Source organism: Moschus berezovskii, chromosome 22 (assembly GCF_049115385.1).
Source record: "Moschus berezovskii isolate FMDL1 chromosome 22, NW_MosBer_1.0, whole genome shotgun sequence".
Taxonomy (NCBI): Eukaryota; Metazoa; Chordata; class Mammalia; order Artiodactyla; family Moschidae; genus Moschus; species Moschus berezovskii.
The window spans coordinates 59508669-59524745 of NC_142481.1; the positions used below are offsets into that span (position 1 = coordinate 59508669).

The 16077-nt window shown below is 42.5% G+C and overlaps 1 protein-coding gene across 1 annotated transcript in view; it reads left to right on the forward strand.

Annotated features, from left to right (window-relative positions):
• The window catches only part of ADAMTS18 (ADAM metallopeptidase with thrombospondin type 1 motif 18), a 159341-nt gene that overhangs the window by 104657 nt on the left and 38607 nt on the right, over positions 1–16077 (forward strand). Inside the window, exons 13-16 of the mRNA XM_088830827.1 lie at positions 7503–7675; positions 10627–10757; positions 11871–11994; positions 14020–14264. Of these exons, the coding sequence (XP_088686953.1) occupies positions 7503–7675; positions 10627–10757; positions 11871–11994; positions 14020–14264 (673 nt within the window). The remainder of the gene's footprint in view (positions 1–7502; positions 7676–10626; positions 10758–11870; positions 11995–14019; positions 14265–16077) is intronic.

A 16077-nucleotide genomic window follows, 5' to 3' on the forward strand; every position in this document is an offset into this window, starting at 1 on the left:
GTTTTACTGTTTGTATATAAATACTGTATGCACTTCCCTGGTGGCTCAGTGGTAAAGAACCCACTTGCCCATGCAGGAGACTCGAGTTCGGTCCCTGGGTTGGGGAGATCCCCTGGAGGAGGAAATAGCAACCCACTCCAGTATTCCTGCCTGGAGAATCCCATGGACAGAGGAGCCTGTTGGGCTACAGTCCCTGCTGCTTAGTCGCTCAGTCGTGTCCAACTCTTTGCAGCCCCATGGACTATGGCCTGCCAGGCTTCCCTGTCCATGGGATTCTCCAGCAAGGACACTGGAGTGGGTTGCCATTTCCTATTCCAGGGGATCGTCCCAACCCAGGGATCGAACCCATGTCTCTTGTGTCTCCTGCATTGTAGATGGATTCTTTACCCACTGAGCCACCCGAGGGCTATAGTCCATGGGGTCACAAAAGAGTTGGACACAGCTTATCAACTAAACAACAACAAATGCACTGGGGGAGGTGTGTTGGGCAGAAACCTGTAAAGGGCAAAGGAGTTTATTCTTTGTGTGGCTCTGCTGATCACAGACTCCAGTAATGGAGTGGATTCCTTTGGGCATCTAAATTAGAGCTGCGTGCCTGGGATACTGTAGATCATAGAAGCTTGGCTGGTGGACGGTATGCAAGTGCACATGTGTGTGCGAGTGCACGTGTGTGTGTGAGAAACTGATGACCTGGAGACAGCGTGCGGATTTTTGCCCCTCAGGAATGTACGTCTACACGTGTTGACAGATATGCCTGACTTTTAAAGAGAAACCAGAAATCTGAAAAAAATGCTGTGTGAAATTTCCCAATTTGTAAAATATCGACCACACATTCAATTTTCTTTAGAAAAGTAAAAGGCTAGGAGGACTCATCAAATACCTCTGGGGTGAAACTGGCGTGTGGGAGCCCTCTGATCTGGTGGCCTTGCGATTCTGAGCTGTCTGTCTCTGTGCAGTGAAGGCGGTTTCATGATACTTTCATCGGCCCTAATTCCCGCGTGCAACGTATGTGAGATGTATGTTTCCTGATGGGCAGCATGCTGTCTAAAGAGCTCAGGACTTGGAAACCGAAAGATCTGACTCCAAATTCTGGGTCTGTCACGTATTAATGGTGTCACTCTGGGAAGGTCGCTTGAACTTGGAGGCTGTGTTGACATATAAGATGGGAGATGACAACACACACTTCAGATGGTTTGAGGTGATTAGAAATTGTGTCTGTAGAGTTTCTGGCACACTGGGGAGTATCCAGGGGACATTCAGCAAAAGGTTCTGAGGTCCATGTGGTTTTTAACTATCTTCATCCTAAACATGTGGGCTTCCCAGGTGGCACTAGTGGTAAAGAACCTACCTGCCAATGCAGGAGACATAAGAAACCTAGGTTCAGTCCATTGGTTGGGAAGATCCCCTGGAGGAGGAAATGGCAACCCACTCCAGTATTCTTGCCTTGAGAATCCTATGGACAGAGGAACCTGGTGGGCTACAATCCATGGGGTCGCAAAGAGTTGGACATGATTGGGCACAAACACATACATGTCCTAAACTCACCAGGAACACAGCTAACAAAGGGTCAGTCCTCAGAAGCAATGGGGAGAGGGCTTCTTGATGAAATTAGACTTGAGAGGTGATGGAGTGAGAAGAAAGTGATGGGACCTTGGAAAACAGTGGGTTTAATTTTCCAGCATGACTTGGTATGGATGTTGAGAACAGAGGCTCTTAAGCCCAGTACCTGAGTTTGCCTCCTAGTCCACTCCTGCCTAGCTGAGTGGCCTTGGATGACTGACTCTCCCTGCCCTGCCCTACGTCCCTCTTTTGTAAAAAGTGAGATAATGACAGGATCTACCTCATCTGAGCTGGTATTTATAAAGTGCCTGGCACATTGTAAGCACTGATGTTTGGTAGGTTGAGAATGTAAATAAATAATGAAACTACAGCAAAGGGAAATTTTTGAAAAGACATATAGTCTGAGTCAGCATCTGAGCTGGATCAAGAGGCCGGTTTGTTCCCTAATATAAGGGAGGGTTTGGAGGTTCTTGGACTAGGGTTTGTTAGGTGGCATTTGTAATATCTCAGAGGCTGATGTAGGATCTCTAAGCTTTGGCACTCTTAACATTTTAGGTTGAAAATTTTTTTGTTGTGAAGGTTTGTCCTGTACATGGCAATGTATTTAGTAACAGTCCTGAGCTCTACCCACTCCATGCTAGTAAGATGACTCCCCTTCCCTGCTCAACTTCCAAGTCATGGCAGTGAAAATATCTCCAGACGTCACAGTACCCTGAGGGGGCACAGTCATCCCCGGTTAAGCCGTCCTGCCCTAATCAGACCCGGTAACCGACTATAATGAAAGGAAGGCTTGTGATGCGTTTACAGTTTAGACCAGTTATTAAAACCACCCTCCACGTGCACTGAGTACAGCCCGTGTCTTGGATAGAATTGTTAGAATCATTCTATTACTTTTCATTTTTGCAGCATATTTCATGGGTCTGGTTTTCGTACATCGCAACATTTTACAATCTCGATATTTTCCCAAGAATGAACGAGATTACCTAATTCAATAGCTCTGCTGGTGAAGTGCATGAATGATGCCCCTGAGATTTAAATTAAAGCCTCTCTCATATCTGTGGGATTGAGAGCTCTCATTATAGCAAGACATTGTTCTTGGAAATAGCATACTGTAATTTTAGAAACACCTAATACAAGAATTAATCATTCGAGTGGTTCAGTTTGGTGCAGTTTTATCATCTCAGACAAGATTGAGGCTAATCAGGATTTTAGTTAATTATGCACAAAGTCACAAAGCAAGTAAATGATTGGCTGTTTCGAAACAGTTGAATCAGTTCTCCATTCTTAGTTCATGTTGTCGTCGTAAAGCTGGTTTTATCCTCTTTCAAGTTACTGATTTCTTTCTTGATTCAATTGAAACATTTGGTCTGTTCAGATCACTCAGCTTGAGTAGTTTCATTTTTTCATGTGAAAAGCAATGTGAGCTTTTTATTTCACATAATGATGGTTTTCCCAGAGCATATTTTGTTTCATAAAAAATGAATTATTTCTGGTTGATTCATGGATTTATCAAACTTTTCAGTTTCAAAAAGACTGAAAGGTTATCTGGTTCTGGAATGGCCGGACCCAGCACATATGGCCCTTGGTCTCTGTCCCATGTCTGTGACAGACCCATTCATCAAAGCCCCTGTGTTTTGCTGATCTCTGCTCTGCCTCAGGAACCTTCTCAAAAGACTTTTCCAGGCATTTACTGTCAATCAGGGTAGAACAGATGCATAAGCTGAAATCTGTTGTTCCGTCTGGTGATTTTGCAAGTGGGTAGCCAGTGAAGCGGAGAAGGCAATGGCAAGCCACTCCAGTATTCTTGCCTGGAAAATCCCATGGATGGAGGAGCCTGGTAGGCTGCAGTCTGTGGGGTCGCTAAGGGTCGGACACGACTGAGCGACTTCACTTTCACTTTTCCCTTTCACACATTGGAGAAGGAAATGGCAACCCACTCCAGTGTTCTTGCCTGGAGAATCCCAGGGACGGGGGGAGCCTGGTGGGCTTCCATCTATGAGGTCACACAGAGTCGGACACGACTGAAGTGACTTAGCAGCAGCAGCAGCAGCCAGTGAAGACGGAGGGTCCCATTCAGAGCGGCAGCCCTTGTTCAGGTCACCGTGCTGGACGTGGGGAGTCGAACCAAGATCCCACTGTCTTCATCCTCACTGAGAACATTTTTTTCTGGTTCCCTGGAAGAGAGCCTACTGAAATTCCTATACACTCTGTTCAAGAAAATGAATAATGAAAATTCAGTTCAGTTCAGTTCAGTCGCTCAGTCGTGTCCGACTCTCCGCGACCCCATGAATCACAGCACGCCAGGCCTCCCTGTCCATCACCAACTCCCGGAGCTCACTCAAACTCATGTCCACAGAGTCGGTGATGCCATCCAGCCATCTCATTCAGTGGAACAATTCAAATCATGATAAGTAAACTTGCTAAAGCATTCTGTGTGTGCTTAGTCGCTCAGTTGTGTCTAACTCTTTGCACTCCATGGACTGTAGCCCCCCAGGCTTCTCTGTCCATGGGATTCTCCAGGCCAGAATACTGGAATGGGCTTGCCATGCCCTCCTCCAGGGGATCTCCCCAACCCAGGGATCCAACCCAGGTATCCCACATTGCAGGTGGATTCTTTACCATCTGAGCCACCAGGGAAGCCCATGAATACTGAAGTGAGTAGCCTATCTCTTCTCCAGGGGATCTTCCTGACCCAGGAATCAAACCCATGTCTCCTGCATTGCAGGCAGATTCTTTACCAGCTGAGCTACCAGGGAAGGAATTATGGAACTCTCTAGAACATTCTTGAACTCTCCTAAAATATGAGTCCAAGGAGTCGGACACGACTGAGCGACTGAACTGAACTGAACTGAACAGAAGACTCATTGAATCATATCTCTGGCCCATTTTCCAACCAGTAAATTCCAGACTCACCTGATTATCAGAATCACCAACTGTGCTTTAAAAAAACACTGATTTCTTGATACTCCTCATCATGTATTTTTATTGAGAAAGTCTTTGAAGAAGTCCAGGAATATTTATATGTGTGTGGATATCTATGTCTGTGTATACTTACATATGTGTGATTGTATATACATACACATGCATATATATACATGTAATATATTGTGTATACACACATATATATATATACACACATTGTTGTTCAGTCACTAAGTATGTGTTTTATATTTATATTTACACATGTAACCACATAATACATATGTAAACATGTATTTGTACATATATAATATGTATGTATATATCTACACATATGTAAATATATATAAATATATATGTGTGTATGTGTATATTTGGAGGGAGAGTTACATATATAGATACTTCTTAAAAACAGCTTCCCAGCTGATTGTAATGATCAGCCATTCACCAACAATATAACCATTTGCGGTCAGGACTGACTAAATTATGCAGAAGCAAATATGGATATACTTCATAGTAGTCTAATATAAAGACAAAATCATGCACCTAGATATTTGGGGGGGTTTTGTTTTTAATCATAAAGAACTCATTTTACCAAGGGATATCATGGTAGAATTTTCTGTTAATTTATCCTAATACTCATGTTCCAAGTTGCAGAAAAAATGTATCTGTATTTGAAGATTTGATGGCAAAGTCCAAATTCTTGCCAGTCTTTAAAAGTAGAAAGCACTTTAAAATAGTTACAATTGGTTTGTCCCCTGCCCAAAACGTTTTACCGGCAGTCTCTCAGGTAATCATCACAGCCATCCTCACTTGACACACTAGGAGGCTAACTGAAATTGCCTGCAGAAAAGCTGGCAAGGAGCAGAGTGTGCTTCCCTTCAGATCTGCTCCGCTGTCCACAGCCCGCCTCCGAAACGCTGGGCATCTCCGTCTCCCTCTTTGTCTTCCCATGCCTGGCCCTGCCTGCCAACCTCAGTTCCGTGCAGGCACAGCCGAGTAGGACCCGCATCCTGGGGAGCCCAAAGGTGTGAGGTGGAGCTCTGCTCTGGCTCTTTCTAGCCATGTGACCTCCACTCATCACATCTGAGAAGCTCTCTCGGCCATCTTTCACTTCATCTGTACACTGAGGGGATGGCTATGTGAGGCTTTTTGCTGGTTTTTTATTTGCCGACCCTGGGCCTTAGCTGTGGCACGCGAGATCTTAGCTGTGGTACACAGGCTTGGTAGTTATGGGCTTGGTTGCCCCACACATGTGGGATCTTCGTTCCCTGACCAGGGATCCAACCCACACCCCCTGCATCGGCAGGCAGATTCTTAACCACTGGACCACCAGGGAAGTCCCTGTACGAGTTTAGAGGTCCTTTCCATGTTACACTTTCTGAATTGAAGAATTCACATATGTATGAATTCACGTATGGGAATAAAGCACGTATGAGTCTGACAAAGCTAGATTGGAAAGTATGGCAAGTGATGTGCTCAGTGTCCTAATGGGCCGTCTGCATCCCAGGAGGCGCCCTGCCAGATGTAGGGAGAGGAGAGGGCTCAGAGCGGGAGCCAAGCTGGGGAGGAGGCTGGATCCTCTTTCACTGTGTTGATTTGCATAGGCTAAATGAAGCTTATTTGTAAAATCTCAGACTAGGAAGGCTTATGCTGAGACAATTTTAATTACACACAACTTGTAAAGATGACCAGGAATAGAGGAAGGCTCTCATGTGGCACTTTAAGATTTTTCTAAATACTTTTTTGGATAATGCTTTAAGAACTCTTGGGGGATTTGATCTAGCACAATGACTGGTGAATGTTTTAGTAGTTGTTCCAGAGTGTTTTGAAATAGCTTAGAAATCTCATTCTGGTGATGTGACACTTCCTGGTTCTGTTGAATCCATTTTTGTATAGGAGGATTTGATCAAATGTGCTGAAGCAAATCCAGAGGTGTTTTATAGCATTCCTGTGCTTCCTAAAGAGACAAGGAATTTTAGTCACATATATTTATTAACTTGGATCCTTCTTCTATGTTACATGTTTGTATTGAGCTTTTGTATGAGATGATCTATAGATGGTTTTTATCCATTTCATGAGAATGAAAAGAAGCAATTTCTTTGGGCCTGGAGTATGCTGGAGAAGACATTATTGGTAACTTTTTTCGGTGGGGTTGACACTCCTTTTTATTTTGCTTTCTGGTTTTTGCAGTCTCCCTAGCAAGATCTTAGAGAGTTTGCCATTATGTCATAATTATTTATGTTCTAATGGGATTCCCTACTATGGAAACCCATTTCCCATTGTGCTTGGCAGGAAAGGAGAAGGCCACCTGCAATGTTAAAAAGTAATTATGCAGATACAAACAAGGGCATGTTCCCCCCACCCCTGAGTTTAGAATCCTGGGAATAAAGCACGTATGAGTCTGACAAAGCTAGATTGGGAAGTATGGCAAGTGATGTGCTCAGTGTCCTGATGGACCGTCGACATCGCAGCAGCTGCTCTGCCAACTGTAGGAAGAGGAGAGGGGTCAGAGACAGGAGTCAAGCTGGGGAGGAGGCTGGATCTGCCCTGGAAGAGCTTTGGTGCCAACGGATAGGGCGTGTGTGTTTGCATGTGTAGTACACTGAACAAGAACATTTAGGTGTGTTTACAGATCTCCCTAACGCATGAGGTAATAGGATGAGCGTCAAGAATATGCCTCCATCAGTCTTTATGGAAGTCAGCAGAATGTACAAATTGGATTCAGAGGTGGCAAATACATTTCATCTAACATGGCAATTGATGAACAGTGGTTGTATCTATCCTAGCGCCATGTAGAGAAAAGAAAGCAGAGAAAAAGAAAAGTTGTTGATTGATTAGTTATGTCTGCCATGGGTCCAGGAAGGGTTGTGGGCCACATATTTCCACTGCTGTAATAGACTGTTCCCACTGCACACACTGTGACCATGATCGTAAAGATGGTCCCGCCCTATAATATTGCCTGTGACTAATAGTGAGCCTTTTGCTTGCCAGTATTTAAAGAGCTTTGATTTTCTTTTCAGGCCTCAGTATGGCGGCAAGTTCTGTCCTGGCTCTGGCCGTGTCTATCAGCTGTGCAATATTAACCCTTGTGATGAAAACAGCTTGGATTTCCGAGCCCAGCAGTGTGCAGAGTATAACAGCAAACCTTTCCGTGGATGGTTCTACCAGTGGAAACCCTATATGAAAGTGGAAGGTAATTTGGTCTCTATGAACCTCAAACAAATTTATCTCCATGTGAACAGTAAAGTGAATGAATAGCACAGAAAAAATTGCTGCCTGTATAAGAGTTTCAGTGTTTGCCTTTCATTACCCAGGCCCATCCTGGCCCAGGTTTGCATTCAGTTTTGTGGGTTTGTTTATTTTTCCCCTTTTTTTTTTTTCACAAGACATCCCTTGACTCCCACATGTATAAGTTGAGGAGGTCATGTGTTTGGAATGTACTTATGTTTCTAAACTTACTTTTGACATTTCAGCAATTAAGTCTCCCAAGGATGTTAATTGCAATTGGTATGAATTGTCCAGAGCAAAAACTCATGAAACAATATATGCCCCGTGGAGACACCATACTCAGTAACTGACATGGTAGATTATAACAGGCATGGGAAGACCTATTTTCAGAGTGTATACACACACACGCACACACATACATCATGAACAAGAAATATCTCTATATTAAATTCTTGGTACTTACTAGAGCAAAGTAATAGCTTGTATTTGAACTTTTACATTGATTTGTTTAGATTTTTGGCTCAACATCAAAATTTAGTTACCATGTGTATAAGTACCAGATTTAATGTACTTTCTGTTATAGAAACAGAATAATTCTGTGCAAAATAGGCTGAGACCATTCTGTTTGTTTCCTATCAATTTTTTTCCATTCACTCGCTTTATCAAAACTCACCTACCCTCCCTTGGAAAAGCATAAATGTGAATCCCAGTCAGACATATGCAGAATGGGAAGAGACCAGATTTAATGATAATTGATTGGAAATAAGACAGAGGGCTTCTTCTGTACAAAAGCTCAAAGTGAACCTATTTTATCAATAACCAAAAAGAAACTGACCTCATCAGTTATCAGAACGCATTATAACAAGTATTAAGTAGCTTCTACAAATCAGAGGTGATACTACAACTTTGCTCAACATCAGCAAATGTTACAAAATATTTTCTGGTTTCAAATTTGTGTCACTAATATTATTGCAGCTTTACTAGGTAGGGAACTTGCCATTTCATTCATTCATTCAGCAGACACTGGTTGAGGACTCACTCCTGGGAGACTCTCTGCTCCGTGCAGAGATGAGTACATTGAATAAAACAGAGACCCCAGCCTTAGGGTCTCACATCCTACCGCAGGAGACACAAAAGTTAAGACTTTCTCATCTTTTGCTCTTCTCTGTTTGATACTTAAAATCAGAGAAGACAGACCATGATTTGAAGGTCTGTGACATTCCTGCTGCTTGGGAAGAATCAGGGAAAGACTTTTTTCATAAATCTGGACAGTCTTTGTCTTACAGTGATTAGCTTTTTCTTCTGTATTCCTTTGTTTTTTTTAAACTGATGTATAGTTGATTTATAATGTCTGTTAGTTTTAAGTGTACAGAAAAATGATTCAGTTATATGTATGTATATATTCTTTTTCAGATTGTTTCCCCTTATAGGTTATTGCAAGATATTGAGTATAGCTGTCTATGCTATACAGTAGGACCTTGCTGTTTATCTATTTTATATATAGTAGTGCATATCTGTTAATCCCAAATTTAATTTATTAAATTAATTTATCCCCAACCCCAATTTCTGTGTTTCTAATAGACTAGTTCCTAAACTTTCTCAGTAACCTGTGTGGAAACACTGACCTTTCTAGAACTTGTTAATTCTTGGGAATGATGGAGAAAAGAGAGTGTATATAAGTTTTCTAGCTCCCTAATCTCACATGCACTGAGTAGGACTCATGAAATAAAAATGTTATTAGAAAAAATTCCTAGGTGAGAAAAAAAATGGAATCCATCCATATGGCTGCATATTTGGGCCATAGTAATTTCCCTTCTCTCATGTTTTTGACTTTGTCTTTTATTGAGTGGTTTTGTGAAATGCATCCATTTGCGAACTGTTTACATGTTTGTTGTAAAGCTGTTGTCAAGGATTTCACACAACATAGCCCACATCAAGTCTCGTGTGAGCAGTGTTATGTGGAATTCCTGGCCAGAAAGAACTCTTTCTATGGGAGAAATTGGCGCAATAACGCCTTTCTGATAACAAGAGCTCTCTAAAGATAATACTTTATTTTTGCGTGTGATACCAAAAACTTCTCAGAGACCTAACATTGTTTTAGTCTTATTGTTTAGTTTGTTTACTTCCTCTGCCTTTTCATGATTTGGTTCTATTCTATATGTTTTGTAAACATTATTGACCATATGCCTTTTTTCCAAAGTGCCTAAAATTTTCCCTCTTAACAGACTGAATAAATGTCTAAAATCATTGTGCCTATCCTAAATCACAATCAGAAAATTATGACCTATGGGCCAAATCTGACCCTTTTTTAAAGCATTTTTTTTTTTAAAGTGGACCACTTTTAAAGTCTTTACTGAGTTTGTTAAAATACTGCTTCTGCTTTATGACTTGATTTTTTTTGGCCCCAAGGCACATGTGATTTTAGCTCCCCAACCAGGGAATGAACCCATACCCCCTGCACTAGAAGGCAAAGTCTCAACCACTGGACCACCAGGGAAGTCCCTGACCCGTCTTTTTAAATACTGTTTTATTGTGACACACCAATGCTCCTTCATTTACATGCTATTAATAGCTGACCTCAGGGTCTGTAAAGTCTTAAATATTTACTATCCAAGGAGGGTAGGGACACAAGCCACCAATCACTTGTATTGTGGCTCTTAGGATTAGGAAAATAAAGTTCTCATGTATTAATGTTAAAGTATTATATGGATTACTAAAAGGAATTCATGTTTTTAAAAGTCACACACACCTGCCCTCAGGCACACGTGTGCACACACACCCACATGGAAAGCGGTAACATTTCCCACCTTGTTCATAGTAGCTTTCTAAATAAATTTAACTCATCTTTTCGGTAATCCCGTCATTGTCATAGGGTTTCCTCTTGACTGTGACCTCGTTTGATCTCTTTGCTTCTAGAGGAAGACCGATGTAAACTGTACTGCAAGGCTGAGAACTTTGAATTCTTTTTTGCCATGTCCAGCAAGGTGAAAGACGGGACTCCTTGTTCCCCAAACAAGAACGACGTTTGCATTGATGGGATCTGTGAAGTAAGAGAACATTTCTGCTTTGGAACATGTGGTCATGCTTGTGCTGCCTCCTATTAAATACGTGGCGTGAGAAGTGTTGCGGGAGATTCTTATGTCTGGGTAAAGCAGGTGGTGAAGGGAAAAGGGTAGCATTTTCAAGTTGGACGTGAGTTTTTATTTCCAAGTCCCCGCTCACTTTCTGCATGACCCCTGTCCTGTGTTTTGAGTTTCTCTTTCACTCCCTTTCCACATACAGAGGTGCTTATATATCCTCCTTTAGATGAAAGTTGTAAAAGTTAAATAAGAATGGAGATGACAGTATCAGGAGACTTCTCTTGCGTGTTCACTAAGTATATGCAGGACATGCTTCAGTTCAGTTTCAGTTCAGTTCAGTCGCTCAGTCGTGTCCGACTCTCCGCGACCCCATGAATCACAGCACGCCAGGCCTCCCTGTCCATAACCAACTCCCGGAGTTCACTCAAACTCATGTCCACAGAGTCGGTGATGCCATCCAGCCATCTCATTCTCGGTCGTCCCCTTCTCCTCCCGCCCCCAACCCTTCCCAGCATCAGAGTCTTTTCCAGTGAGTCAACTCATCGCATGAGGTGGCCAAAGTATTGCAGTTTCAGCTTTAGCATCAGTACATGCTTAGAATCTTGTAAATGTGCTTAGAAATAGCATTTGTTTATTTTGGGTTAGTTTTTCTTTTTCTTCTGGTAACTACTTTCTCTTTTCAATTTGATTGTGAGCTCCGTGATCTTTTAAGGGAGTGTGAGTTCCTTGGGTTGGTATGGGGTGGGGGGGTTCCCAGCATTTTTATGTTTCACTGGTAGAACTGACCTGAATAAATTCCCCTCCCATTAACAGCAATAGTGGCCTTTCATTCCAGTTTTACAGATGAAGGCTCTAAGCCTTAGAGAAGTTTTGTGACTTCCCTAATCATATGTCCAGTAATGGCAGAGGAAGGATTTGAATCCCTAGTCAAACTTGAGACTCTGCTCTTAGTCATAAAGCTGCACCACCTTCCTAATATTCAGTAAATACGGAAAACCGTGTATACCTTTTGGTTATTCTAAGCCAGTGGCTTCTCAAATGTTTGATTTTATCACTCTTTTTTTTTTTTTTCGGTCACAGCCAGTGGGATGTGATCATGAACTTGGCTCTAAAGCCGTTTCAGATGCCTGTGGTGTTTGCAAAGGTGATAACTCAACTTGCAAGTTTTATAAAGGCCTATACCTCAACCAGCACAAAGCAAATGGTAAGAAATGCTACAGATTCGGTGCTATGAGTGGTGGGATGTGTCCTTTGCTGCCGAATGAATTTGAGACTCGCTAAATATGATCCATCTTTTCACTAGCTCATATGACACGTAGAAGATGATGGCTTTTGATGCTTTGTTATTGTTCAGTCTCTCAGTCCTGTCTGACTCTTGACACCATGAACTGCAGCACACCAGGCTTCCCTATCCTTCACCATCTCCTGGAGATTGCTCAAACTCATATCCATTGAGTAAATGATTCCATCCAACTATCTCATCCTCTGTTGTCCCCTTCTCCTCCGGCCTTCAATCTTTCCCAGCATCAGGGTCTTTTCTAATGAGTCAGTTCCTCACATCAGGTGGCCAAAGTATTGGAGCTTCAGCATCAGTCCTTCCAGTGAATATTCAGTACTGATTTCCTTTAGGATGGACTGGTTTGATCTCCTTGCAGTCAAGAGTCTTCTCCAACACCACAGTTTAAAAGAATCAATTCTTTAGCGCTCAGCTTTATAGTCCAACTCTCACATCCATACATGACTACTGGAAAAACCATTGCTTTGACTAGACGGACCTTTGTTGGCAAAGTAATGTCTCTGCTTTTTAATATGCTGTCTAGGTTGGTCATAGCTTTTCTTCCAAGGAGCAAGTGTCTTTTAATTTCATATCTTCAGTCACTGTCTACAGTGATTTTGGAACCCAAGAAAATAAAATCTGTCACTGTTTCCATTTTTTCCCATCTATTTACCATGAAGTGATGGGACTGGATGCCATGATCTTTGTTTTTTGAATATTGAGTTTTAAGCTAATATTTTCACTCTCCTCTTTCACCTTCATTAAGAAGCTCTTTAGTACCTCTTCACTTTCTACCATAAGGGTGGTGTCATCTGCATACCTGAGGTTATTGATATTTCTCCCAGCAGTCTTGATTCCAGCTTGTGCTTCATCCAGACCAGCATTTTGCATTATGTACTCTGCATATAAGTTAAATAAGCAGGATGACAATGTACAGCCTTGATGTACTCCTTTCCCAATTTTGAACTAGTCCATTGTTCTATGTCCAGTTCTAACTGTAGCTTCTTGACCTGCATATAAATTTCTCAGGAGGCAGGTCAGGTGGTCTGGTATTCCCATCTCTTTAAGAATTTTCCGCAGTTTGTTGTGATTCACACAGTCAAAGGCTTTAGCGTAGTCAATGAAGCAGATGTTTTTCTGGAATTCTCTTGCTTTTTCTATGATCCAGCAGATGTTGGCAATTTGATCTCTGGTTCCTCTACGTTTTCTAAATCTGTCTTGAACATCTGGAATTTGTCAGTTCATGTACTGTTACTTATGCAAGAGCAAAAGAGGATGAGTGGTTTTAGCAATACATACATCCAGAGTTGTGTTCAACAAACGCCTGTCTGCTGAGCAATTTCAATATGCTGTGTCACCTGCATTTGTTAAACAAAGAATGTATTGTGGAACTTTTTAAAAATATATGTATTTATTTATTTTGTTGTACAGGTCTTAGTTGTGGCATGTGAGACCTAGTTCCCTGACCAGGGATCAAACTTGGGCCCCCTGCATGGGGAGTGCAGAGTCTTAGCCACTGGACCACCAAGGAAGTCCCTGCATTATGGAACTTAGATGGTCCACACCTAAAACATAAGACACATACTTGAAGCAGTTATCTCACCGTCTTGAGTAGAATTGAGCTTTGAGCCCTGTCTTCTGCACACCACAGTTGAGACTAGGTGGCTCCAAGTTTTTTTCCAGATCAATTAAAAATAAAAAGCATCTTTGAGTTTCATGGCCTTTGTCGTTCAGGAAAAGAGAAGCGAGTTTTCTGTCCACATGCATGTGCTTGGGGAAAGTACATTATTTTCTTTCTCAGGTGTTCCTACCACTTGAAAAATGAAATAACCAAGTGTTTTCACTGCGTAAGAGTAGAAGTGAGCCCCACTCTGTAAGGAGAGCCACTACGTCTCTCTGACGGGGTCTCCCGTGTGTGACGTGGATGACAAAAATGTTCTGCTCTCTCCACAGAGTATTATCCAGTGGTCACCATCCCAGCGGGCGCCCGCAGCATCGAGGTCCAGGAGCTGCAGGTATCCTCCAGCTACCTTGCCGTCCGAAGCCTTGGTCACAAGTATTACCTCACAGGGGGCTGGAGCGTCGACTGGCCAGGGGAGTTCGCCTTTGCGGGGACTGTGTTTGAGTACCAGCGTGCCTTCAACCGCCCTGAATGCCTGTCTGCCCCCGGCCCCATCAATGAGACGCTGGTCTTTGAAGTAAGCCCCTTCTCTTTATTCGGCTCTCACTGCCTCTTGCTGCGTGTCTAGTGATGACCCCCATTTAAGCTAGCTTAAAGAGCCACTAGTCCACACCGGTTTCCTAACAGGCCAAAGCTCGGAGGCCAAAGACAGCCTCTTCATTTGGGGGAAGAGGGATCCAGGGGGTCCCCAGGAGAATATGCTAACTTTCACATTTAGATGCCAGCCTTCTACCAGTCCATTTGGCTGTTCAGTTTGCTGAGGAATATCCCAGGGATCATTTTTTACATGATTCCAGTTTGTCTGCATCTGCTGTTTGGATAGTGTGTTCATAGCTATTCATTACGTAGATCTACCAGCCTCAGAGGCAGAGTGACATAGTGGAAAGAACACTTGCTTGATGGTTAGACAGTTTTGGAGAAGAAAATGGCAACCCACTCCAGTATTCTTGCCTGGAGAACCCTATGGACAGAGGAGCCTGGTGGGCTGCCGTCTATGGGGTCTCACAGAGTCGGACACGACTGAAGTGACTTAGCATGCATGCATGCTTTGGAGAAGGAAATGGCAACCCACTCCAGTATTCTTGCCTGGAGAATCCCAGGGACAGAGGAGCCTGGTGGGCTGCCGTCTATGGGGTCACACAGAGTCGGACACAACTGAAGCATCAGCAAGACAGTTTTAAAGCAAGCCAACTCACTTTTTTGGCTGCCATTTTCTTTAGAGGTGAGAAGAGAAAAAAATAAATGGATAATGACAAGGAGAGTGAAAACAGCCACCATATCTGCGAATGACTCTGTGACAGAATTGTCAGGGAGACTTTGTATTTGGTCTTGTCAGATCTTGGGGTTTTCTTCCTCCAGTTTATAAAACGGGGCCAGTCGTGTGCTTTCAGGGGCATGTAGTTGTCTGGAGTTGTGTAGAAGTCCCTGTGGCCACCGTGTACCAGAGACTTAGGTAACCAAGCCCTCCCATTAGTCACAGTCAGCTTCAGTCTCTCACTTGCAAAACTGGGACAGAAACCCTGCCTCACTGACTTGCCAGAAAAATAAGCAATGAAGTGTGATGAAGAAATGTTAAAAGATTTGCCTAGCTCACATAGCTAGGAAAAAAGCAGAGTTGAATTGGAGTCCAAATCTTTTCCATCTATGAGTATGATATCTGCTTTCAGGCTAGTCATATTGCTCTGCTCTTTTCAAATCAAAGAAACAAGTCTAATTCAACTATTACTATTATTATTATTTAAGGTACTAATCAAACATTTACTCAGAAAGATGAATTAAAAGTTTAAAAGTATGACTACATGTAACTTTTTTTTGCCCCCCTCCTTGGAAGGACCTATTTTATTTTTATCTTATTTTTATTGCTTTTGCTATGTGATGCGTTTTTAATTTCTTTACTTTATATTGGAATATAGTTGATTATCAATGTGTTAATTTGAGGTGTACAGCAAAGCGATTCAGTTATACATATACATGTATCTATTGTTGTTTTTTTGGATTCTGTTCCCATTTAGGTTATTACAGAGTATTAAGTAGAGTTCCCTGTGCTATCATTTTCTTTACCAGCTGAGACACAAGGGAAGCCCAAGAATACTGGAGTGGGTAGCCGATCCCTTCTCCAGGGGATCCTCCCAACCCAGGAATCAAACCAGGATTTCCTGCAATGCAGGCAGATTCTTTACCAGCTGAGCTATCAGGGAAGCCCCTGTGCTATACAGTAGGTCCTTATTGGTTATCTATGAATATTTTAAATATAGCAGTATGTACATGTTAATCCCAAACTCCCAAACATACAGATCAACCGTCCCCACCACATTCCCCGCTTCATGACT